This window comes from Rhinoraja longicauda, chromosome 31 (genome assembly GCF_053455715.1).
Source record: "Rhinoraja longicauda isolate Sanriku21f chromosome 31, sRhiLon1.1, whole genome shotgun sequence".
Lineage (NCBI taxonomy): Eukaryota > Metazoa > Chordata > Chondrichthyes > Rajiformes > Arhynchobatidae > Rhinoraja > Rhinoraja longicauda.
This window is the reverse complement of record NC_135983.1, coordinates 22,293,021-22,319,542: the sequence shown is the minus strand read 5'-3', so window position 1 is coordinate 22,319,542 and position 26,522 is coordinate 22,293,021. Positions and strand designations below refer to the sequence as shown.

General features: G+C 51.9%; 1 protein-coding gene and 1 pseudogene across 1 annotated transcript in view; both read left to right on the top strand.

Annotated features, from left to right (window-relative positions):
* col5a1 (procollagen, type V, alpha 1) overlaps window positions 1-26,522 on the top strand; it is a 235,653-nt gene that overhangs the window by 113,796 nt on the left and 95,335 nt on the right. The window contains 11 exon segments of the mRNA XM_078425769.1: window positions 2,546-2,587; window positions 3,269-3,331; window positions 6,730-6,804; window positions 7,783-7,872; window positions 10,519-10,575; window positions 11,586-11,639; window positions 13,515-13,568; window positions 16,346-16,399; window positions 17,122-17,175; window positions 21,136-21,189; window positions 21,983-22,027. Coding sequence (XP_078281895.1) covers window positions 2,546-2,587; window positions 3,269-3,331; window positions 6,730-6,804; window positions 7,783-7,872; window positions 10,519-10,575; window positions 11,586-11,639; window positions 13,515-13,568; window positions 16,346-16,399; window positions 17,122-17,175; window positions 21,136-21,189; window positions 21,983-22,027 — 642 coding nt within the window.
* LOC144608251 (ATP synthase F(0) complex subunit g, mitochondrial pseudogene) lies at window positions 13,862-16,181 on the top strand (annotated as a pseudogene).

Genomic DNA, 26,522 nt, shown 5'->3' with positions numbered 1-26,522 from the left:
CCATCAGCTTGAGTGCGGTCCTGGCCTGCCATCTACTCTTTGGAGACATTCAAGCCATCTTTAATTGGACTTTACTTGACTTTATCTTGCACTAAACGTTATACCCTTTACCTCGTATCTGTACACTGTGGATGGCTTGATTGTAATCATGTGCAGTATTTTCGCTGACTGGATGGCCCGCAACAAAAAAGCTGTTCACTGTACCTCGGTAGACATGACAATAATCTCCTCAACTAAACTAGCGATGGACCTGGTCGAGCTGAAAAAACTGCACAACAGGCACTAACAGAAAGAGCATTGGAAGCAGATTCAAAGGGAGTTGAAACTATTTGACAAGAAATGTTTGTGGGTCTATTAAACTGGTGTGGACCATTTGAAAGAGCCAGCACAGCATTATTAGCTATTTGGCTGCCTTCTCTGCACTAAAATTCTGTAAGTCAATATTGTGCTATGGGCTCCACGCAGAGAGCAGGAGGTGAGTGAGTGAGTGAGTGAGCGAGTGAGCAGAAAGATTTCCAGTAGAAAGGTGGGTCTTGGACACGAGGCCGTAACATTCTCCTGGTTGTTGGCTGCAGCCTCGACCACCCTGGTCCACTCCTCGATTCCAAGCCGTGTTGTTCAGCTTTGGGCATCGAGGGGAGGCAGCACAGAGGGCGGTGGGTAAAAGGAACGAGCTGCCAGAAGAAATAGTTGAGGCAGGGACAACAACGACATTTAAAACAGGGGCGGCACGGTGGCGCAGCGATAGAGTTGCTGCCTTACAGGCGCCAAAGCCCCGGGTTCAAACCTGTCTGTGGGTGCTGCCTGCACGGAGTTTGTACGTTCTCCCTGTGACCACGTGGGTTTTCTCCGGGTCTTGCTTAGATGCGGCAACTTGATCGGCAAAGAGTAGAGTTGTTCCACGTTCTTTAGATTTTTTTTTAGATTTAGAGATACAGCGTGGAAACAGGCCCTTCGGCCCACCGAGTCCGTGCCGCCCAGCGATCCCCGCACATTAACACTATCCTACACACACTAGGGACAATTTTTACATTTACCCAGTCAATTAACCTACATACCTGTACGTCTTTGGAGTGTGGGAGGAAACCGAAGATCTCGGAGAAAACCCACGCAGGTCACGGGGAGAACGTACAAACTCCGTACAGACGGCGCCCGTAGTCAGGATCGAACCTGAGTCTCCGGCGCTGCATTCGCTGTCAGGCAGCAACTCTACCGCTGCGCCACCGTGCCGCCCTTTTACTCCAGCATTTAGTTTCTTATCTTTGATGTAAACTGGCATCTGCACTTCTTTCCATCACACAAAGGGTAGTGGGTGTATGGAAAGAGTTGCCAGAGGGGTGGTTGAGGCTGGGACTATCCCAAAGTTTAAGAAACAGTTAGACGTAGGAACACCTGCTGTGTAACATCTGCGTGGATATGGAAGCCGTGTTAATGTGTGAGTGACTAACACAGCGAGCCATTGGTTTGTCAGCAGTGGCCATCTGGTGAAGAGCCATGTGTGTGTGTGTGCGTGTCTGTGTGTGTGCGTGTGTGTGTGTGTGTGCGCGTGTGTGTGTGTGTGTGTGTGTGTGTGTGTATGCGTTTCTGTGTGTGTGCGTGTGTGTGCGTGTCTGTGTGTATGTGCGTGTCTGTGTCTGTGTGTGCGTGCGTATGTGCGTGAGTGTCTGTGTATGTGCGTGTCTGTGTGTGTGCGTGCATGTGTGTGTGTATGTGTCTGTGTGTGTGTGTCTGTGTGTGGGATCGTCAAGGGGTTCAGGGCTCCGATTCCTGACAGCTCCAGCGGGAAGCACAATGTTCAGGGCCGGCGTTCCCGAGTCGGAGATTGGTGGGTTTGCAGCTCAACTCAGTCATTCCAGCTGCCTCTTGGAGAGAAAAGAAATCCCAGCTCCTGAATTCCCAATTCGGCGCTGTGGAAGTTGGAGCTGTGGCCTTTAACCTGTCCCTGGGACTGAAACAAAGACTTCATTCTTACTCAGGAAGAGCATTTAAAGACACCAGCCTTGTCCCTGACTGCTCCAACGCCTCCAGAGCCCCAATGGTCACCCACTGACATTCCTTTTCTTCACATCACCGTACGCGGGCGGCACGGTGGCGCAGCGGTAGAACTGCTGCCTCACAGCGCCGGAGACCCGGGTTCAATCCTGACTCTGGGTACTGTCTGTACGGAGTTTGCACTCTCTCCCTGTGACCGCGTGGGTTTTCTCCGGGTGCTCCGGTTTCCTCCCACACTCCAAAGAGGTGCGGGTTTTGTAGGTTAACTGGCTTCTGTAAATTGTCCCTCGTGTGTGTCGGACAGTGCTAGCGTCTGGGCGGTGCGGACTCAGTGGGCCGAAGGGCCTATTTCCATGTTGTGTCATTAAACTCAATGATGCCTCAGGCAACATTCCCTAAAACAAAACATTGCGAGGAATAGGCTCTTAACAGGCGTGTTCTTGTGATGATATTCCTGACGTTCCTTACCCTGCGACGTTCCCCGCGCTCCTGCTCCCACTGCCCTGCACCTTGACTGGGATTAAACATTAACGCTGACGTTTCTGCCTTGCAGGGTATGCTGATCGAAGGACCGCCGGGATCTGAAGGCCCACCTGTGAGTCACGTCTTCCAACCCCCCAAGGACCCACACTGCGCTGGGGACATTTAATTTTAATTTTTTTTGGTCTCAATAGACAATGGACAATAGACAATAGGTGCCGGAGGAGGCCATTCGGCCCTTCGAGCCAGCACCACCATTCAATGTGATCATGGCTGATCATTCTCAATCAGTACCCCGTTCCTGCCTTCTCCCCATACCCCCTGACTCCGCTATCCTTAAGAGCTCTATCCAGCTCTCTCTTGAATGCATTCAGAGAATTGGCCTCCACTGCCTCCTGAGGCAGAGAATTCCACAGATTCACAACTCTCTGACTGAAAACGTTTTTCCTCATCTCAGTTCTAAATGGCCTACCCCTTATTCTTAAACTGTGTGGCCCCTTGTTCTGGACTCCCCCAACATTGGGAACATGTTTCCTGCCTCTAACGTGTCCAAACCCTTAATAATCTCCCTGCGTTGGACTGTTCTCACCATACTTCCAACTGCATGCTTGTCAAATCACTAACACGTGTGGGTGTTTGGGGTTCCTCTGCTGCAGGAATGCTGCTGAGTGGCATCTCCCTCTTGTGAATAATGTGCGGGGCCCCCATTGTATGCGGGCTCCCTCTGTTGGCCGCTGCCTGACGCCTGCCCTCTCTCTCTCTCACTCTCTCTCTCTGTGTCTCGTTGCTTTTACAGGGTAGATCAGGGCATCCCGGGCCTCCTGGACCTCCAGGACCAGTCGGCGATCCAGGTTCGAGGGTGAGTGCAACTGCTTGATGCTCCACAAATGCGCGGCATGGAGCGCAGCGATTAATCTGTGGGACTGCGTCCAAAACTCCCGAGGCAATTAAATTGATTGCGAGTCCCAGCCTGTTCTCATTCCGAGCAAGGATTTAAAAAAAAAAAACTTTTGGGGGAAACCTGCCAGAATCCTAAAGCAACCCGGAGATTGCACTTGAAATCTCAAGCCTTTAAACAACTGGATACGATTATTTTGTCTTTTATTCCCCTCTTCTTAGATGGGAACCATGATTGGATTTGGGGGTTGCGGGGGGGGGGGGGGGGGGGGGGGAGAAGGCAAGGGATGAGTTAGGGGCAGTGGGAAGGTCAAGGGTGAAGAGTGGTTTATTGTCGTAAGTCCCAGATGGAACAATGACGTTTTTACTTGCAGCTGCACAACAGAACATGCGAACATAGTACTCTGTAAAACAATACAGTGCAATAAAGGAGAGAGGAAAAAAATGTGGGAGGAGGAGAGAACTGGGTTAGGGGTGGAAGGGAGGGGGGGAGGGGAGGTGGTGAGAACGGGTTGGTGGGGTGGGGAGGGGAGGGGGGCAGTGGAGGGGCGGATGGATGGAGTGTGGGAGGTGAGGGGAGGAGCGGAAAGGAGGAAGGGGAGAGGCAGACTGAAAGGTGCTTGGGTTGGGGGGAGAAAGCGGGGAGGGAGAAGGAGGAGGAGAGGCTGGGTGGAGAAGAGGGTGGATGAGCGGAGAGGGGGGGCCGGGTGGTGAGAAGTGGAACGGAGCTTGAGAGGTGTGAATAGCACAGAGCAGCACAGCGCAGGAACAGTCCCCGTTTGGCCCGACGCTCCAAACTCGATGCCAACTAGGGTTGCCAACTTCCTCACTCCCAAATAAGGGACAAAGGGTGACGTCACCGCCCCGCCGCGCCATTGGTGGAGCGGGAGCACGTGGCCGCTGGCTGGGTGAGGTCACGTGGGGCGCGGGGGGAGCGGTGACGTCACCCTTTGTCCCTTATTTGGGAGTGAGGAAGTTGGCAACCCTACTAATACGGGACAAGGGCGGTCCTGAACGGGACAAACTAATTTAGCCCAAAATACCGGGATGACCCGGCTAATAGGGGATGTCCCTAATGCCAACACCAAACTCATCTCCTCGGCCTGCGCGCGATCTATATCCCTCAACACCCTCCATTTCCACGTTCCTATCCAAAAACCTCTCAAACACCACTATCGTATCTGCCTCCACCACCACCACCACCCCTGGCAGCGCGTTCCAGGCACCCACCACCCTCTGTGTAAACCACACCTGCCCTGCACACACCCCCGATAAACGTTGCCCCTCTCACACTGTGCAGCTATGCCCTCTGGTCTTTGACCTTTCCACTCAGGAGATAAAGGGAAGAGGAGGACGAGATGGAGGAGATGGTTGGTGGGGTCTGACCATCTGACACTGTTTCCAATGCTCGGTCTCTCGTCTGTTCCCTGCAACGAGACTCCTGGCAGCCCCGGGATAGAGTGTAGCCTGGGAGACGTTAGTTGGCACCAGCGGATCCAACAAATCATCCGCCAACATTTCCGTCATTATCCCCTACTCCCAATTCCTCCGTCTACGCCGCATCTGCGCCCAGGATGAGGTGTTTCACACTGGGGCGTCAGAGATGTCCTCATTCTTCAGGAAACGGGGCTTCCCCTCTTCCATTATAGATGAGGCTCTCACTAGAGTCTCTTCTACATCCCGCAGCTCCGCTCTTGCTCCCCCTCCCCCCCATTCGTAACAAGGACAGAATCCGCCTCGTTCTCACCTTCCACCCCACCAGCCAGCGGATCCAACAAATCATCCGCCAACATTTCCGTCACCCGGACTACAAGTTGGCAGGAGATGTTGGTTGGCACCAGTTGGCATAGACGCTCAGAGGGCAGGTGATTCCCTCCTGCTCCCGTTAATTCCCAAATAGAGTCGACCTCAGCCTGGAATCTCCCGGCCCTGCAGCTCCAGAGCCCTGACCTCCATCCTCTAAACCCCCTGCTCTCCCTGCCCTCACCTGGGGAGGGGGGTTTGTTCTCTCCTCCCCACCGGACATCCGGACTCTGGAACCCCGTCCCGCCACTTCACGCAGAGGCAGGCAGCTTGGCGTCTCATACGTTGGGGCCAGAGGATGCAAAAAGTGGCCAAAACCTCCAAATACTGCCATCCCACTCCTCGAGGTCCACCCCCCCCCCCCCCCCCCCCCCCCTCGGACCGACACAAAACGTCAGCTCTCTGCGCGAGACATATTTTACGGGACCACAAAAGAAAGTAAGGTACACGAACGCAGGGCAATAAAGAGTTTTACAGCTCCTGGCCTGAGCTCATGAGTTGGGGACCCTCAGAGCATTGCCACAACTTCCAATCCCTTGCCCCGCGAGTGGTAACGCAGTCATTCACAGCCCCGCACCGCCACCTCCTGGGCACGGCCTGTCACAGCAGGCAGCTTCCACAGTGGCCCCTCACAGTGTGGGCGAAACCCTCTCAGATACCCCCCTCCCTCAGATACCACCCCCTCCCTCAGATACCCCCCCTCCCTCTCTGATAACCCCCCTCCCTCTCACATACTCCCCCCTCCCTCTCTGATAACCCCCCTCCCTCTCACATACTCCCCCCTCCCTCTCAGATACCCCCCTCCCTCTCAGATACCCCGCTCCCTCTCTGATACCCCCCTCCCTCTCAGATACCCCCTTACCTCAGATACCCCCCTCCCTCTCTGATACCCCCCTCCCTCTCTGATACCCCCTCCCTCTTTGATATCCCCCCTCCCTCTCTGATACCCCCCTCCCTCTCAGATACCCCCTTACCTCAGATACTCCCCTCCCTCTGATACCCCCCTCCCTCTCAGATACCCCGCTCCCTCTCAGATAACCCCCCACCCTCTCAGATACCCCCTTACCTCAGATACCCCCTCCCTCTCAGATACTCCCCCCTCCCTCTCAGATACTCCCTCTCAGATACTAGTCCCACCTCCTTCTCAGATATACCCCCCTCTCTCGACCCCCCTCACCCCCTTGAACCTCCTCACCCTCGACCCCTCCTCACCCTCGACCCCTCACCCCTTGAACTCCTCACCCCTTGAACCCCTCACCCCTTGAACCCCCTCACCCTCGACCACCCCCTCACTCTCGACCCCCTCGAACCTCCTCACCCTCGACCCCCCCTTACCCTCGACACCCTCGACCCCCTCGCCCTTGAACCCCTCGCCCTTGAACCCCTCACCCTTGAACCCCTCACCCTTGAACCCCTCGCCCTTGAAACCCCCTCACCCCCGGTCCCCTCGGAAGCCCCACCACCACCTGTGCCGGTCAGAGGCTGTGCCGGTGACCTCTGGTCTCCCAGCCGCAGTGTAGCCACTGCCATTCTAACCTCTGCTCTCTCCGCTGCCAGGGCCTGCTGGGTCGGTCGGGACTTTCAGGAGCCGATGGGTTACCGGGACCCCCAGGGACCATGCTGATGCTCCCGGTGAGTACACGCCGCTGGGTTTACGCCTACTCCCCACAACCTCTTCCCCCACAGCACTCGGCAACCTCCGACCGACAAAGTCCTGGGGGTGGCTGGGGGCGCCGGCTGTATCTATTCCTCATCCCAGCAAACACTGCAACCCAAAGCTGAATGACAGGCAGCCTTCAAACTCATTACGAACTAAGCCCTCCCCTCCACAACTCACGAGCGGTCCTGAGCTGCCATCTACTGCATTGGAGACCCTTGGGCTATCTCTAATCGGACTTTCCTGGACTTTATCTGGCCACTAAACGTTATTCCCTGTATCCTGTATCTATACCAAAGATGCCAGAGGAACAAGATGGACCACTCGACCCTAAAAACCGTAGTATGTCACGGTGCCATTTTAGTCGGCAGAAACTTGCAGAAACATTTTAAAAGCAAAATAACAAAAATCTGTGAATTGATAGATGAGATATATTCTGCATTTTAATGGTATCATCACACATACTGTTCCCACAAAACACTGATTACACTGCAAGAGGCATAACGAACGGCGGGTTTTGCTTACTAAAATGGCTCCTTTGCGTAATACACTTCAGTATAGGTGATTTCAACGGAGTGGCCCATCTTGTTCCTCTAGTATCTTTGATCTGTACACTGTGGACAGCTTGATTGTAATCGCGTACGGTCTTTCCGCTGACTGGATGGCGCACAGCGAAAATCTTTACACCGTACCTCGTTCACACGTGACAATGAGTTATCTAAACTAAGGTCTACAACGTGCTTTCCTGCACCGGTCTCCGGCCGCCATCTTGTGGGAGATGTGTCGCAGTCCACCGTAAGTGGAAGTGGAAGAGCTTGTGGTGTCCTCGTTCACCGTCCCGGCCCATGCGGTGTGGTGTCAGCTCGGGGCGTGGATGGAGATGGAGAGACAGACGTCCCCCTTGCTCCCGCCCCCTGATCCCCACTCTCATTCAGCTCTTCTTTTCTCCTCAGTTCCGGTTCACTGGCGGCGGCGCTGGAGAGAAGGGGCCCATGGTGTCGGCACAGGAGGCTCAAGCACAGGCGATACTGCAGCAGGCCCGGGTAAGATCCATGCACAGGAACACGGGCTCCGGGCCGCAGCCCAGAGTCACAAGGGATTTATTGTCATATGAAACATAGAAACACAGAAAATAGGTGCAGGAGGAGGCCATTCGGCCCTTCGAACCAGCGCTAGAAATAGTGGACGCAACCTGATCTCCTGGTGGCTGAGCACTTCAACTCCCCCTCCCATTCCCAGTCTGACCTTTCTGTCATGGGCCTCCTCCAGTGCCATAGTGAGGCCCACCGGAAATTGGAGGAACAGCACCTCACATTTCGCTTGGGCAGCTTGCAGCCCAGCGGTATGAACATTGACTTCTCCAACTTTAGATTGCTCCTCTGTCCCTCTCTTCCCCTCCCCCTTCCCAGTTCTCCCACTGTCTTCCTGTCTCCACCTATATCCTTTCTTTGTCCCGCCACCCTGACATCAGTCCGAAGAAGGGTCTCGACCCGAAACGTCACCCATTCCCTCTCTCCTGAGATGCTGCCTGACCCGCTGAGTTACTCCAGCATTTTGTGATACCTTCGATTTGTACCAGCATCTGCAGTTATTTTCCTATACTAGTGGACGCATTAGTGATCATTTTTCAATGTTCAATAGATTCAGGATCAGTTCCTGTGGATTGGAGGATAGCTAATGTCATCCCACTTTTCATAAAGGAGCGAGAGAGAAAACGGGAAATTACAGACCAGTTAGCCTGACATCGGTGGTGGGGAAGATGCTGGAGTCAATTATTAAAGAGGTAATAACGGTGCATTTGGATAGCAGTAAAAGGATCAGTCCAAGTCAGCATGGATTTATGAAGGGGAAATCATGCTTGACTAATCTTCTGGAGTTTTTTGAGGATGTGACAAGTAAAATGGATGAAGGGGAGCCAGTGGATGTGGTGCATCTAGACTTTCAGAAAGCCTTTGATAAGGTCCCACACGGGAGATTGGTGACTAAAATTAGAGCACATGGTATTGGGGGTAGGGTGTTGACATGGATAGAGAATTGATTGGCAGACAGGAAGCAAAGAGTCGGAGTGAACGGGTCCTTTTCAGAATGGCAGGCAGTGGCGAGTGGAGTGCCGCAAGGCTCGGTGTTGGGGCCGCAACTATTTACCATATATGTCCTAGATAGAACAATGACATTCTTACTTGCAGCAGCACAACAGAATATGTAAACACAGTACACTGTAAACAATATAATAAACGAGAGAGAAAAAGTTCAGTGTGTGTGTATATATACACACATTCTCACCCAGAGAGTTGTGAATTTGAGGAATTCGCTGCCACAGAAGGCAGTGGAGGCCAATTCTCTGGATGAATTTGAAAGAGAGTTAGATAGAGCTCTAGGGGCTAGCGGAATCAAGGGATTATGGGGAGAAGGCAGGTACGGGTTACTGATTGTGGATGATCAGCCATGATCACAATGAATGGCGGTGCTGGCTCGAAGGGCCAAATGGCCTCCACTTTCAACTATTTTCTATTTTCGATGTTTCACATTTTCACACATACGCACACACACACACACACACACACACACATATATATATAAGTTAGTTAGTGGTATGTTTTAGTGATGGACATACACCATAAAACAGTACGACACAGAAATACGCCTTTCGGCCCACAATGTCCGTGCTGAGCATGGCGGCAACCTAAACAAATCTCAGCTTTGGCCGTTCTCCTGGTGCACCACTTTTAATAAATCGCCCGTTACTTCGAACACCAACACCACATGAAACATCTATTTATTACTAAGAATTCTCATCTTGTATATATACATATATATATATATATATATATATAGATATATATATATATATATATATATACACAAGCTGGTACACGATAGTGCAACAATTTTAGGGCCACCTTACTCACCATTGGCCTGCCGTGTGCAGTAACAAGTTTCGTTCAAATTGTTGCGCTATCGAATCATATCATATCATATCATATATATACAGCCGGAAACAGGCCTTTTCGGCCCTCCAAGTCCGTGCCGCCCAGTGATCCCCGTACATTAACACTATCCTACACCCACTAGGGACAATTTTTACATTTACATTTACCCAGCCAATTAACCTACATACCTGTACGTCTTTGGAGTGTGGGAGGAAACCGAAGATCTCGGAGAAAACCCACGCAGGTCACGGGGAGAACGTACAAACTCCTTACAGTGCAGCACCCGTAGTCAGGATCGAACCTGAGTCTCCGGCGCTGCATTCGCTGTAAAGCAGCAACTCTACCGCTGCGCTACCGTGCCGCCCTATGTGTACCCTTTTGTCTGCTTTCTACCCAACCAACTGTTCGGGCGCTTTTGATTGCAACATGCGCGTTAATTTAGTTCAACAAAGAAACTGGCAAGTTGCCAAGGAACCTTTAGTAACAACGGGAACCCCCCAGGTCCACGGATCGTCCAGTCACCTTTAAACCTTGCCCCTCTCGGCTTCAAGCAATGCCCTCTGGTTTTTGGCCCTTCCACCCTGGGAAAAAAGGTTCTGACTGTCTACCCTGTCTACGCCTGTCATAGTGTGCATGTTGAGTGTTCAACGTCAGCCTGGGAAAGCAGAACTCTCTTACTCTGTACACTCTCACCGCCATGTCTGGTTTGGAGCGTGGGTTTGCGTTTGCTGACCGAGACGTTTTCTCTTTGTCTTGCAGCTGGCGTTACGAGGACCATCGGGGCCGATGGGTTTGACGGGTCGGCCTGGTCCCATTGTGAGTACTGGTCCCAGGGAGGCAGCAGGGTGACTGGGCGCTGGTACAGGGGGCAGCTGGCCACAATCCCCCTGCCCACAGCACCCTCTGTCCCTACATCAGTGGGCCGGCCGGTAAACCCAGCCGGGCAGCGACAGGCAGCCGGATCATCCGGGATTCCACTTGGAGAGACCTCGGCTGAGCCGGGTTACACTGGGGATGGGAGGCTGTGGGAGTGGGGGGGGGGGGGGGGGAAGGGGGGGAACCCGTGCGTGGTGGCAGTGGCTTAGGGTGGTCTAAAAACTTGTAGAGGCTGAGGCTATGAACTGGGATTATGTATAGAATGTGTATGTGTGTGCTGGGATTATGTACGTGTGTATGTGCAGGGACTGTGTAGAGGAGTGTGTGCTGGGACTGTGTAGAGGGTGGTGTGTGTGTGTGGGCTGGGACTGTGTAGATTGTGTGTGCGCGTGTGTGCGCGGGGACTGTGTAGATGTGTGTGGGGACTGTGTAGAGGGTGGTGTGTGTGCGTGTGTGTGGGGACTGTGTAGAGGGTGGTGTGTGTGTGGGCGGGGACTGTGTAGAGGGTGGTGTGTGCGTGTGTGTGTGGACTGTGTAGATGTGTGTGTGTGCGGGGACTGTGTAGATGTGTGTGTGTGTGGGCTGGGACTGTGTGGATGTGTGTGTGTGTGTGGGGACTGTGTAGAGGGTGGTGTGTGTGTGTGTGTGTGGGGACTGTGTAGAGGGTGGTGTGTGTGGGCTGTGTAGAGGGTGGTGTGTGTGTGGGCGGGGACTGTGTAGAGGGTGGTGTGTGTGTGTGTGGGCTGGGACTGTGTAGATGTGTGTGTGTGCGCGTGTGTGAGCGGGGACTGTGTAGATGTGTGTGTGTGTGTGTGGGCTGGGACTTTGTGGATGGGTGTGTGTGTGTGTGGCCAGTCCAAGGTTTGTGTCGTGAGGGGCAGTGTTCGTGTGTCGGAGGGTCTCGGCTATTCTGGAACCTAACTTGTGACTGTCCCACTTTCCTTCCTCAGGGACCACCTGGCTACTTGGGAATAAAGGGCGAAATGGGAGACCTGGGCCCTCAGGTGAGTGAAGCAATGGAGTCACTGCGTTACAGCGGCAGAGATCTGGGTTCAATCCTGACTGTGGGTGCAGGGTTTGTACGTTCTCCCTGTGAATTGTAAATTGTTCCTCGTGTGTGTAGGATAGTGCCAGCGTTCGGGGGGATCGCTGGTCGGCGAGGACTCTGTGGGCCAAAGGGCCTGTTTCCGCACTGTATCTCTAAACTAAACTAAATTTAAGTCAGGAACAGCCTTAACCATTGATTGAAGTAAAGATCAAGTGCTGGAGTGTGGTGATACCTTGCCTTGTGCTCCTGAACTCTGGGCAGGAATCCCCAGCAAAGCTAGGTGGCCACCGGGCAAAGGGAGTCCAATCCACCGAGCTTCTCCATCCAGTTACTGACATAGAGCAACACCAGCTACACCCCCTCCTCCCCTCACCCCCTCACCCCCTCCTCCCCTCACCCCCTCGCCTCATCCCTCCCTCCCCCCCGCCACTGAATCATGGACTCCTCTCCAAGACAGTGCCACACTGTCACAGAGGGGCAGTACTGAGGGAGTGCCGCACTGTCACAGAGGGGCAGTACTGAGGGAGTGCCGCACTGCCAGAGGGGCAGTGCTGAGACAGTGCCGCACTGTCACAGAGGGGGGCAGTACTGAGACAGTGCCACACTGTCACAGAGGGGCAGTACTGAGGGAGTGCCGCACTGTCACAGAGGGCCAGTGCTGAGACAGTGCCTCACTGTCACAGAGGGCCAGTGCTGAGACAGTGCCGCACTGTCACAGAGAGGGGCAGTACTGAGGGAGTGCCGCACTGTCACAGAGGGCCAGTGCTGAGACAGTGCCGCACTGTCACAGAGGGCCAGTGCTGAGACAGTGCCGCACTGTCACAGAGGGGGCCAGTGCTGAGACAGTGCCGCACTGTCACAGAGAGGGGCAGTACTGAGACAGTGCCGCACTGTCACAGAGGGGGGCAGTACTGAGGGAGTGCCGCACTGTCACAGAGGGGGGCAGTACTGAGGGAGTGCCGCACTGCCAGAGGGGCAGTACTGAGGGAGTGCCGCACTGTCACAGAGGGGGGCAGTACTGAGGGAGTGCCGCACTGCCAGAGGGGCAGTACTGAGGGAGTGCCGCACTGCCAGAGGGGCAGTGCTGAGACAGTGCCGCACTGTCACAGAGGGGCAGTACTGAGGGAGTGCCGCACTGCCAGAGGGGCAGTACTGAGGGAGTGCCGCACTGTTGGAGAAGCCATTGTGCTTAGGGGACCCTAAGTCACTCGCTCATCCATGTTCCCAGTGGGTATAAAGAATGGCGACACCATTCAGTCGATGAGCTGGGACCTCTCCAACTTGTGCTGGGCAATCATTCTTCGTTGGCCAGCATCCCTGAGGCAGGTTGCTCAGTTTAGTTTTGGTTTTTGTCACGAGTGCCGTGGTGACTTGGTTAATAAAACAGCAGGTTTGTAGGTTAATTGGCTTTGAATAAGTGTAAAACTGTCCCTCATGTGTGTAGGGTGGTGTTAATGTGTGGGGATCGCTGGTCGGTGCAGACTCGGTGGGCAGAAGGGCCTGTTTCCGCGCTTTATCTCCAAACTAAATTAAACTAAAGTCAGGAATGACTATTGATTGAAGTAAAGATCAAGTGCTGGAGTGTGGCAATACCTCACTTAATGTTCCTGAGCTCTGGGCAGGAATCCTCAGCAAAGCTAGGTGGCAAGTGTTAATGTGCGGGGATCGCCGGTCAGCACGGACTCGGTGGGCAGAAGGGCCTGTTTCCGTGCTTTATCTCTAAACTAAAGGCAGGCACGGTGGGGGGGGGGGGGGGGAGTTGGAGGGAGAGAGTGTTGCTCGCCATCTTTGAAGGGTTCCACTAACCTCCGGTCTTCTCTCCAACACACAGGGTCCACGAGGTTCCCAAGGTCCACCTGGTCCAATGGGGAAGTCTGGCCGCAGGGTAAGTCTGCCCCCTCCCCGAGACCCTGCCCTCATCTGTGGGGGGAGCTTCCTCGCTGTCGAAAGGCCAGGGGCGTGGGGGCAGGGAGAGACGAGGAGGGCTTGTGGACAGAGAAGATCTCTGAGAGTTTCTGGGGCAGTGGAGTGGGGGAGGAGAAGATGTTCCCAAGGGCAGATTTAGGTTTAGGTTTATCACTGCTGGAGATAGACGCAAGATTTAGTTGATTATATCGTCACCTGTACCGAGCTACAGAGAAAAGCTTCACTTTGCATGCAACGCCATCAGAACAGATAATGCTCCATACAAATACAATCAAGGCAAACTCAAGTGCATGGGGGAGTGAAGAGAAAGACACAAAGTGCAGAGTATAGATTTCAGCGTTGTTCAGTTGAGTTTAGATTATTGTCACGTGTACCGAGGTGCAGTGAAAAGCTTTTGTTGCGTGCTGACCAGTCAGCAGAAAGACAACACGTGATTACAATCGAGCCGCTTACAGTGTGTAGATACAGGATAAGGGAATAACGTTTAGTGCAAGGTAAAGCCAGTAAAGTCCGATCAAGGATAGTCCGAGGGTCACCAAAGAGGTAGATAGTAGTTCAGCACTGCTCTCTGGTTGTGGTAGGATGGTTCAGTTGCCTGATAACAGCCGGGAAGAAACTGTCCGTGAATCTGGAGGTGAGCGTTTTCACACTTCTGTACCTTTTGCCCGATGGGAGAGGGGAGAAGAGGGAGTGGCCGGGGTGCGACTCGACCTTGATTATGGTACTGGCATAATAGATTTCAACATTATAGCCCATCAGTTCCAGAGACCTCAAAGCCCTCAATGGGGTAGAGGTGAGTGGGACAGTATCCTGGCTTGTGAAATGTGTTTGGGATACTGAGGGAGTAGTGGCGCCCATCTGCCTCTGAGGTTCTGGATCGTTGTGTGTGGAACAGGAAGGGATTCAGCCAGGGCTCTGTGGAATTCCCGGCCTCAGAAGGCAGTGGAGGCCAGTTCTCTGGATGCTTTCAAGAGCGAGCTAGATAGAGCTCTTAATGATAGCGGAGTCAGGGGGGTATGGGGAAAAGGCCGGAACAGGGTACTGATTGTGAATGATCAGCCATGATCACATTGAATGGCGGTGCTGGCTCGAAGGGCCGAATGACCTACTCCTGCATCTATTGTCAATTGTCTATTGTCTGTCGTCTATTGTCTGTTGCCTAGTGTCTGTTGTCTGTTGTCTATTGTCTAGTGTCTAGTGTCTGTTGTCTGTTGTCTGTTGTCTGTTGTCTATTGTCTAGTGTCTATTGTCTAGTGTCTATTGTCTAGTGTCTATTGTCTGTCGTCTATTGTCTAGTGTCTATTGTCTAGTATCTATTGTCTAGTGTCTATTGTCTAGTGTCTATTGTCTATTGTCTGTCGTCTATTGTCTAGTGTCTGTTGTCTATTGTCTAGTGTCTGTTGTCCAGTGTCTATTGTCTGTTGTCTGTTGTCTATTGTCTGTTGTCTATTGTCTGTTGTCTGTTGTCTGTTGTCTATTGCCTAGTGTCTGTTTTCTGTTGTCTGTTGTCTATTGTCTATTGTCAGTTGTTTTTTGTCTATTGTCTGTTGTCTATTGTCTAGTGTCTATTGTCTAGTGTCTAGTGTCTGTTGTCTGTTGTCTATTGTCTGTTGTCCAGTGTCTATAGTCTGTTGTCTATTGTCTGTTGTCTATTGTCTGTTGTCTATTGTCTATTGTCTGTTGTCTATTGTCCATTGTCTGTTGTCTATTGTCTGTTGTCTATTGTCTGTTGTCTATTGTCTGTTGTCCAGTGTCTATAGTCTGTTGTCTATTGTCTGTTGTCTATTGTCTGTTGTCTATTGTCTGTTGTCTATTGTCTATTGTCTTGTCTATTGTCCATTGTCTGTTGTCTATTGTCTGTTGTCCAGTGTCTATAGTCTGTTGTCTATTGTCTGTTGTCTATTGTCTGTTGTCTATTGTCTATTGTCTGTTGTCTATTGTCTATTGTCTGTTGTCTATTGTCCGTTGTCTGTTGTCTATTGTCTGTTGTCTATTGTCTATTGTCTGTTGTCTATTGTCCGTTGTCTGTTGTCTATTGTCTAGTGTCTATTGTCTGTTGTCTATTGTCTAGTGTCTGTTGTCTGTTGTCTATTGTCCATTGTCTGTTGTCTATTGTCTAGTGTCTATTGTCTAGTGTCTGTAGTCTGTTGTCTATTGTCTGTTGTCTTTTGTCTAATGGGTCCTGACCTTCAGCATGTCCTGTAGCCTGGTGAGGATGGCCAGCCTCAGGAAGGGAGGGACCTGACTTTGTGGAGATGGTGGCGGTGGCAGGTGCGGAGCGTGGTGGCGGGATTGCCGGCGCTGCCCAGCGCTACTGTGAACTACTCAAGGCCTCGTCTAGCAACCTTTTTGGAAAAGTGCTCGGGTAGACCTGTCTCCTCCAACTCCTGGTGAAATCCCAATGGCTGTTGAAAGCTTCAAGGGCCTTGTTCCATCATTCAAGGCTGGGAGTTGCAAACAGGTTACTGCCAAGGATTCTGTGAGGAATGCGCTCGTTGCCTCCGAAGTCCTGATGCGGTTTCACATTGGTGGGGCCATTGACCGAAGAAGCTTGATCGGATACAATGCCTGAACTCTCTTGTGTTCCGTTGTATATGATGTGGATCACCGTAACAATATTCAGAATAAATCTATTATTAGCACTTGAGATAAATACAAGGGAGGGGGCTGAAGGTCAGGGGGCACCGGCCGCAGGGGTCGGGAGGTTCTGCGTGACTGACTGTGTCTTTGTTTCAGGGTCGGCCGGGTTCTGATGGAGCCAGAGGGATTCCTGGAACGTCCGGACGCAAGGTAACCAGGGAGCATTGGTGTCCCCGTGTGCTGACATGTGGTGTAGTGCCCAGCGGCAGGGACTGAGCCCCCACTCGGCCCCTCGCACTGGGCAAGCGTCCCCCATTCCCAGGCTTGGTCACAGTCATACAGCCCGGCCCAACGGGTCCACACCGACCAAATGCCCCATCCAGGCTTTCATGGCCACGCGCGGCTGGAGAGGCCAAGCCAGTGGCCATTTTTAAGGCGGAAATAGAGGTATTCTTGATTAGTAACGGTCGCAAGGGTTTTGGGGAGACGGCAGGAGAATGGGGTTGAGAGAGAAAGATAGATCAGCCATGATTGAATGGCGGAGTAGACTTGATGGGCCGAATGGCCTAATTCTGCTCCTATGACCTATGAACATGAATAGGAGTTCGAGCAGGCTGTAAAACAGGCTAGTAATTCCCTCTTCCAGCTACCAGGTTGGGCAAGTAGACGTGATGGGCCGAATGGCCTCATTCTGCTCCTATGACCTACGAACTTATGAATTTATCTAAGCTCGCTGACCCCCAGTAGGCCGATATCCCTCTTCACCTGTCCTACCCACGTGCCCGTCCAAATGCCTTTTCAATGCTGTTATAGTACCTGTCTCAACTACCGTCTCCGGCAGCTCGTTCCATACACCCACCGCCCTCTGTGTGGACGAAGGTGCCCATTGGGTGTACTTGTCTGTGGGACTGAAACTCGTTCTTGGTTCACAGGGTGACCGTGGCTTTGATGGGCTTCCTGGACTGTCGGGAGAGAAGGGGAACCGGGTGAGTATTGTTCCTGGTGGGTGTGGGAAGGGTTGTGGGCTACGTGGCTGGCACCTGTAACCCCGGCGTGTCCAGAGGGTGTGTACGGACAACTATACTCTGTGTCTAGAATGATCAGCCATGATCACATTGAATGGCGGTGCTGGCTCGAAGGGCCGAATGGCCTCCTCCTGCACCTATTGCCTATTGTCTACCCAATGCTATTGTTTTTAGGTTTAGTTTAGAGATACAGCGCGGAAACAGGCCCTTCGGCACACTGGCTCCTCGCCAACCAGCGATCCCTGCACACTAACCCTATCCTACACACACTGGGGACAATTTACAGTCTTTACCGAAGCCAATTAACCTACAAACCCGCACGTCTTTGGAGTGTGGGGGGAGACCAGAGCACCCGGAGAAACCCCACGCGGTCACAGGGAGAACGTACAAACTACGTTCAGACAAGCACCTATATTCAGGATCGAATTAATTGGCTGGGCAAATGTAAAAATTGTCCCTAGTGGGTGTAGGATAGTGTTAATGTACGGGGATCACTGGGCGGCACGGACTTGGTGGGCCGAAAAGGCCTGTTTCCGGCTGTATATATATGATATGATATGAACCCGGGTCTCTGGCGCTGTGAGGCAGCAACTCTACCGCTGCGCCACCGTGCCGCCCAGATTCCATCCCTGATTGCCCCTCCCTCCGTTGGGCCACGTTTTGGTCAGCTCACATCCTGAGCCCATGTTGTGGCTGCGAAGTCAGTCCTCTCATGGCACTGAGATCTGTCAGCTCCTGTGCATCAGCCCTGCCCTGCAGTGAACCCACCTGTGCTCCAGGAGGCTCCATGTCTCGTCTGATTTCCTTCAAACTCCGACTGAACACAGACTGTTCCGACCGCACGCTTTGCCTCGGGGCTGAAACCTTTCTCATCGTTGTCATGTTGGTGCCAATCCCCTTGGTGCTCTCTGAATCTCCCCCTCCCCCTCCTGAACCCTGCGGCCCCTCTCCAAGCATCCATCCATCATCCCGCTCAGAGTTTTCATGAAGAGTTTTCATCACCATTTCTTCAATACGTCAACCAATTAACTCCCTAATTCCAACAGGTACAATTCTGGTTCGAGTTTAGCTTAGTTTAATTTAGAGATACAGCTCAGAAAAAGGCCCTTCGGCCCACCGAGTCCATGCCCACCAACGATCCCCACATATTAACACTACCCTACACACACTAGGGTCTATTATACCACATTTTGTAGCAAAACCAATTAACATACAAACCTGTGCGTCTTTGGAGTGTGGGAGGAAACCGGAGATCCCGGAGAAAACCCACGCAGGTCACGGGGAGAACGTACAAACTCCGTACAGACGGCACCCGTAGTCGGGATCGAATCCGGGTCTCTGACGCTGTCTGGCAGCAACTCTACCGCTGCGCCACCGTGCTTTAGTTTAGTTTAGTTTGGAGATACAGCATGGAAACAGGCCCTTCAGCCAACATCAATCACCCGTTCACACCAGCTCCAGTTGTCCCACTTTCACATCCACCCCCTACACAATAGAGGCAATGAACCCACAAACTCTCACGTCTTTGGGATGATTTTTATCCGGCTCCTCCCCCCATTCAAGGAATTCAAGAGAGAGTTACTTTGAGCCAGCGGAATCAGGGCGTACGGGGAGAAGGCAGGAACGGGATACTGATTTTGGATGATCTGCCATGATCATATTGAATGGCGGTGCTGTCTCGAAGGGCCGAATGGCCTACTCCTGCACCTATTGTCTATGTTTCTATGTTTCTCCCCCTCATCTCTGTAGGGGGGAACCCACCCCCTCCTTAATCTTCGCCCTCAGCTCAACCCCAACTCGTTGTCTGACTGACAACTCCCTGACAATTGTTTCCGGAGTTTTATCTCCGCCAAAAAAAAACCCTCCCTACAAAGTTAAACCATTTCCCTGTGGTTTCTGTTAATCTTCCCTCAAGGCTGCACAAATTCTTTCTGCTTAAATTAAATTCTTACTGTGAAATCTCAGTGGGGCAACTCAAACCGAGAGGTGGGATCATTCACGGGCGACAGCACCATCTGGTGGGGTCCCCCGGTAGTGTGGGACTTGTATTTATGGGTCACAGAAGCAGCAGCCATCGTTCAAGTCAATGGTTCTTTATTAGAACGCAGCAAAATACTTTCTTTGCAGGCAGTTCAGTAAAATGTATTCCCATTCCTTAGCACAACCCCCGATAGTACAAAGAGCATCGAAATAGTCCACTAAGACAAAATGCAAGAGCGTTAGTTCAGGAAAATAACTACAGGTGCTGGTACAAATCGAAGGTATCACAAAATGCCGGAGTAACTCAGCGGGTCAGGCAGCATCTCAGGAGAGACGGAAGGGTCTCGACCCGAAACGTCACCCATTCCTTCTCTCCTGAGAAACTGCCTGACCCGCTGAGTTACAGTCTGAAGAAGGGTCTCGACCCGAAACATCACCCATTCCTTCTCTCCTGAGATACTGCCTGACCCGCTGAGTTACTCCGGCATTTTGTGATACCTTCAGAGTGTTAGTTGAGTTAAGTTTATTGTCACGTGTACCGAGGTGCAGTGAAAAGCTTTTGTTGCGTGCTAACCAGTCAGAGGAAAGACAACACACGATTACAATCGAGCCGCCCACAGTGTGCAGATAGATGATGATGGAAATAATGTTTAGTGCAAGATAAAGTACAGTAAAGTCAGATTAAAGGTAGTCCGACCCCAACCCTAACCCGATGAGGTAGATAGTAGCTCAGGACCACTCTCTAACTATTAATAGAATGATTCAGTCGCCCGGTTTTGGTGCCATTTTTATAGTCCAGTATAGTCCATACATTCGGTCTTCTGGAGCGGCGCCCAATCCATGCTAAAGTAGGAAACGAAGAGAAAGTGAGCAATATAAAGGCGTGTTGTGACACATAAATTAATCAAAGAGGTAGGTCTCACTATGAGAGAGCCAAGAAGTTTCGAGAGGGCACTGTCAGATATAGAGCAGCTAACAACACACTCCAGCGATTCAGATCAAGTACACCATAAAACAGGAACATGAGTAGGTTACTAGGCCTCTCAAAGAGAAGGAAAGGGTCGACGTTTCGGGTCGAGACCCTTCTTCAGTCTGAATCCTGAGCAAAAACACAAAGTGCTGGAGGACCTCAGGAGGGTCAGGCAGCATCAGCGAGGGAATAACCCAGGCTACCTTTCAGGTCTGGTGATGCACGTCCATTTCCCTCCACAGACGCTGCCTGACCCGCTAAGTTCCTCCAGCACTTTGTGTTTTAAGTTTTTGAAACCGAGCCTGACTGCTTTGCACATCAGTGAACCTCGTGGCAAGTGACAGTAAACTAAACTAAATTAAACTAAACTGGCTGGACCAGGAGCCAGTGGAAGAATTCCTGGGACATAGAAAATAAAAGTCCAGCACAGGAACAGGCCCTTCGGCCCACAATGTCTGTGCTGATCTCCTCTGCCTTTGCATTCCCTGCATATCCATGTGCCTGTCTAAAAGCCACCTAAATGCCCCTGTCGTATCTGCCTCCACCAACACCCCCAGCAGCACCCTCCAGGCACCCACCAGCCTCTGTGCTCTGCTCATCTCCTTTAAACGTTAGAGCTAAGTAAAATGTAAGGTGTAAAAAGGAACTGCAGTTCCTGGTTTATACTGAAGGTGGACACAAAGTGCTGGAGTAACTCAGCGGGTCAGGCAGCATCTCTGGAGAAAAGGAATGGGTGACATTTCGGGTCGGAACCTCTGAGGTGTGAAGAATGTAATCTGTCTCGTGACAGGGTGATGCGGGTGGTCACAGAGAAACGACTAGAGGGCATGATACACAGGGACGCACAGGGGTCAGTGTTGCAGTACTGGACACTGAATGAGGAGGGTTGGCAGACTGCTGACTGTTACTAACACTTGCCCACGGGCTGTGGATGACATACTCACAGGGATCTGTACTTTATCTCTTCCCAGGGCGATGCAGGAACTCAAGGACAGCCGGGTCCAACGGGAGAGTTAGGAGACCGGGTGAGTAATACTGGCGTGGGCCGTTAGTGCAGACACCACCACTGTGCAGGTGTGGGCCGTTACTAGGGTTGCCAACTTCCTCACTCCCAAATAAGGGACAAGGAGACCTCACCGCCCAGCGCCCCACGTGACCTCACCCAGCCAGCGGCCACGTGCTCCCGCTCCACCCTTTGGCGGCCGCCTGGGCCGGGAGGTGGGTTGCTACACAACCTCCGTTAGGCGGGGCCCAGGCATCCGGACCTACAGCATCCACCGCAGTGTCCGGGCCTACAGTGTCGGGGCCTACAGTGTCCGGGCCTACAACGTCCGGGCCTACACAGTCCGGGCCTACAACGTCCAGGCCTACAGCGTCCGTGCCTACAGCGTCGGGGCCTACAGTGTCCGGGCCTACACTGTCCGGGCCTACAGTGTCAGGGCCTACACTGTCCGGGCCTACACTGTCTGGGCCTACACTGTCCGGGCCTACAGCGTCCGGGCCTACACCGTCCGGGCCTACACCGTCCGGGCCTACACTGTCCGGGCCTACAGCACCCAGGCCTACAGCATCCAGGCCTACAGCGGCCCCCAGGTCTAATACGGAACAAGGGCGGTCCCGTATGGAACAAACCAATTTAGCCCAAATTACGGGATGTCCCGGCTAATACGGGACAGTTGGCAACCCTAGCCGTTACTGCTGACACCACCACTGTGCAGGTGTGGGCGTTACTGCAGACTCCACCGTCGGGGCTGTTCTCTGCAGCCGGCTGAGAGGGAGCACCCACTGACTTTCCACTCTCTCTCATTCCATTCACAGGGCGATGATGGAGAGGTCGGACCAAGAGGATTACCCGGTGAATCAGTGAGTAGAACAGCACAGGAGCGTGGCATTGTAGAGCATGGGCTCTACTCTGTGTTACACTGAGGGGCGGGGAGTGTGTCAGAGTTTTACAGAGGAGTGTGGAGTGTATCAGTGTTACAGTGTGGGGTGTATCAGTGTTACAGTGTGGGGTGTACCAGTGTTACAGTGTGGGGTGTATCAGTGTTACAGTGTGGGGTGTACCAGTGTTACAGTGTGGGGTGTATCAGTGTTACAGTGTGGGGTGTATCAGTGTTACAGTGTGGGGTGTATCAGTGTTACAGTGTGGGGTGTATCAGTGTTACAGTGTGGGGTGTATCAGTGTTACAGTGTGGGGTGTGAGATATATCATTGTTGTACTCGGGCCATGTGTTCATTTGGGGGTTACTGCCTGGTTTGGGGAATGCTGAAGTGTTGGCGTGTTTACTGGACTGCCGGCTGGTGGCCTGAATGCGCTGCAGGCTTTCGGCATCTGCAGGCTGCGTGTGGATTCATTGAGTGGGCAGATGATGACCGTTGGAGGTCAACATCGGCAACTGGACTCGAGCGCAGGATTAGAGCGGGATCGCCTTTGTTTGTGGACTGGGTCCAGAAATCAACAGCAAAACAGGACCGTTACCAAAGATCAGCTGTGATCACAGAACCATGGTGGACTGGAACCCAATTTATCGGGGATGTTACAAGGGCTGGGAATGGATTTACAGAAAAAAAAAACTGGAGAGGTTTTACAATGCCATGCCTGGAATTGGCACCAACAAAGTCTGGCATGGGAACTCTGGTCAAATGCGAAATTGATGCAGAACCTGGAATGGGAGTTTTACTCAAAGCCTGGAATGGAGTCACGATTACATGACATGGAATTTAATTGTAATCCCAAATTTGCATCAAGTACAATATAACCAAACATATTAATACTGGGCTGGATCCACAGAAACCCCACAGATAAAACTGGAAGTCAGTCCCCAGCAACTGGAATGCAAAGGGGTTGATTCTGGCACCGACAATGTGTTGAGTGTGGACTGCTTCTCAAACCTTCGGAAGTAAGAATGAAAAGATACGAGCAGCTTCGGTGGAGAAACGAAGTTGGCGTTTCAGTCCCATGCAGCTGGGATGCAAAGAGGTTGATTGTGAAACAGGGGCCATGTTGTACCTGGACTTCACACCGTGCAGCATCGCAAACCTTCAGAAGTAATAATGAAAATACGAGCGGCATCCGTGGAGAAACGATATTAGCGTTTCATCAGAACGGGCCACTGTTGGGGATGAAGCAAGCACAAGGTCATAAGTGAAGGAGTAGAATTAGGCCATTCGGCCCATCAAGTCTACGCCGCCATTCAATCATGGCTGATCTATCTCTCCCTCCGAACCCCATTCTCCTGCCTTATAACCTGTGACACCCGTACTAATCAAGAATCTATCAAACTCTGCCTTAAAAATATCTACTGACTTGTCCTCCACAGCCTTCTGTGGCAAAGAATTCCACAGATTCAACACCCTCTGATCAAAGAAATTTATCCTCATCTCCTTACTGAAGCATGTTTCATCTCCAGCCTGTGAGCTGACCTGGGGAGATGAGATGTGGATTGGCTCACCGCGTTGCAGGACACCTTTCATTCCGTGAGAGAGCAGCGGAGCTTGTGGTTGCCAGATGCCAGCGTTCTCTGCCCCCCTCTCTCTGCTAAGTATCTGCCTCCTCCTTCACTGTTCCACCAAGCTACAGCATCAGTCTGAGGGACTGCACTTCACCTTCTGACTCAACATTCTCTACCAGCCCTCGGAACTCACAACACCTCAACCTGCACCTCCTCCAACATCATCTATTGCATCCGCTGCTCCAGATGTCAACTTATTTACATCGGCGAAACCAAGCGCAGGCTCGGCGATCACTTCGCTCAACACCTGCCCTCGGTCCGCGTTGGCCAAACTGATCTCCCGGTGGCCGAGCACTTCAACTCCCCCTCCCATTCCCAGTCTGACCTTTCTGTCATGGGCCTCCTCCAGTGCCATAGTGAGGCCCACCGGAAATTGGAGGAACAGCACCTCATATTTCGCCTGGGCAGCTTGCAGCCCAGTGGTATGAACATCGACTTCTCCAACTTTAGATAGTTCTTCTGTCCCTCTCTTCCCAGATCTCCCTCTATCTTCCTGTCTCCACCTATATCCTGTATAAGAAAATAACTGCAGATGCTGGTACAAATCGATTTATTCACAAAATGCTGGAGTAACTCAGCAGGTCAGGCAGCATCTCGGGAGAGAAGGATTGGGTGACGTTTCGGGTCGAGACCCTTCTTCCACCTATATCCTTCCTTTGTCCCGCCCCCCTGACATCAGTCTGAAGAAGGGTCTCGACCCGAAACGTCACCCATTCCTTCTCCCCGGAGCTGCTGCCTGACCTGCTGAGTTACTCCAGCATTTTGTGAATAAATACCCACAACGCATTCAATCATTTCAGAAAATCGACAGGGTTTAAATGTATTCTTTAATATTTCCAGCGCTCATTCCTTTTCGGTAATTATCCTGCATTTGCATCTTTCCCGGCTGCCGTGTTCATCCCCGGCTTGTCCCAGCAGCTCCCAGTTTCACACTTGTTATCGTGTCAACTCCTCCGTTTCGTTTAGTTGAGTTTATTCTTGTCATGTGTACTGAGGTGCGGTGAAAAGCCTTTTGTTGCAAAAAGTCTACATAGATCCGGTCAGCAAATGGACTACAAATGATTACAATCAAGCCGTCCACAGCGTGGGGATACAGGATAAAGGGGAATAACGTTTAGTGTAAGATAAAGTGCAATAAAGTCCGATCACAGATAGAATCGACAGATCTGAGAGGAGATTGAGAAGAGCATAGTTCGTGTCAGAAATGCCGCTGTTGAAGTGAAGATTTAAAAGCTTGTGCGATAATAATGTATGATGGCAGATCCACTTCTGGGCCAACACGCAAAGAGTTGCCTGGCTTCGACGCCATCTTAGGTGACGCTCATGTCCCCAGTACTTCATTCTCACTCTGACACACGCCATCCCTTGAATACTCTCCTCTCCTCCCACTTACCCCATTCTCAGCATCATAGACTCATACAGTGTGGAAAGAGGCCCTTCTGCCCAAATTGCCCATACTGACCAACGTGGCCCAGCTACACCAGCCCCAACTGCCCGCATTTGGCCCATACCCTTCTGATCCCAGGAATGAGTAGGTTAACCTTTGTCGGCACTGGGCCTGTACTCGCTGGAGTTTAGAAGAATGAGGGGAAAACCTCATTGAAACGTACGGAGTAGTGAAAGGTTTGGATAGAGTGGATGTGGAGAGGATGTTTCTACTAGTGGGAGAGTCTAGGACTAGAGGTCATAGCCTTAGAATTAAAGGGCGTTCTTTTAGGAAGATGAGGAGACATTTCTTTAGTCAGCAGGTGGTGAATCTGTGGAATTCTTTGCTAAGTCAGTGGATATTTTTAAGGCAGAGATAGATAGATTTTTGATTAGTACGGGTGTCAGAGGTTATGGGGAGAAGGCAGGAGAATGGGGTTTGGAGGGAGAGATGGATCAGCCATGATTGAATGGACCAAATGGTCTAATTCTACTCCTATCACTTGTGACCTTATAACCTCTCCATCCATGTACCTGTCCAAATGTATTTTAAACAATGTGATAGTATCTGTCTCAACTACCTGGTTGGGTCCCCCTTGTGATTTGATTAGGGTTCTGTATGTGTGAGGGCCAATATCACAGAGAGAGGAGCTGATCGTTGTTTGCTCTTTAAGTGAAGGCTCTCGCCCCGTGTGGAAGTACCAACCTGCTGTGTGACTGGATGGGCTGTTTGATTTTTGGGTGGGATCGCTCCCCATTTGGAAGGGTGCTTGGGTTGTTCGATGCAGTGCTGGATTATGTGAACAGCATCTCACATCTCGTTTGGGTAGCTTGCAACCCAGCTGTATGAGCAGCGAATTCTCTCATTTGAAGTAACTTCATCTCATACCCCCCTTGCCCCCTTCCTCCACCCTAGTCAGTCGTTTCACCAGTTCCACACTTCTCCACATTGTTCCCCTCTTGAGATCTTACCTTCCCCAGCCAACGAAGGGCTTAACAGGCAACACCCTGCCTGAGATCATTTGTGGCCGGCTCCTCAACAACCCCGCATCCTCAGCCCCCTACTTTCAGTCCGAAGAAGGGTCCCGACCCATCTTTTTTCTCCAGAGACGCTGCCTGACCTGCTGTTACTCCAGCCCCTTGTTCCTTGTCTTTGGTATGAAGCAGCATCTGCGGTTCTTTGTTTCGGCACACTGTTTGATTCTTGCTTCGTCTGTTTGAGGTTGGGTGAGGATGCTGGTTGGAAAGGCTTGCTGCCGGTTGGGATTGCTTCACGTTGGACCGGAACGCCAGGCGGGATCGTCGAATGCTGTGCCTGAATGGTGTTGGCGGGGATTGTACGAATCCGCCTGGGAGGGTGGGAATGCCCATCGGAATTGTTTCATTGTGGATTGAATTGTTTACATGCAGCTTGGGGTTGG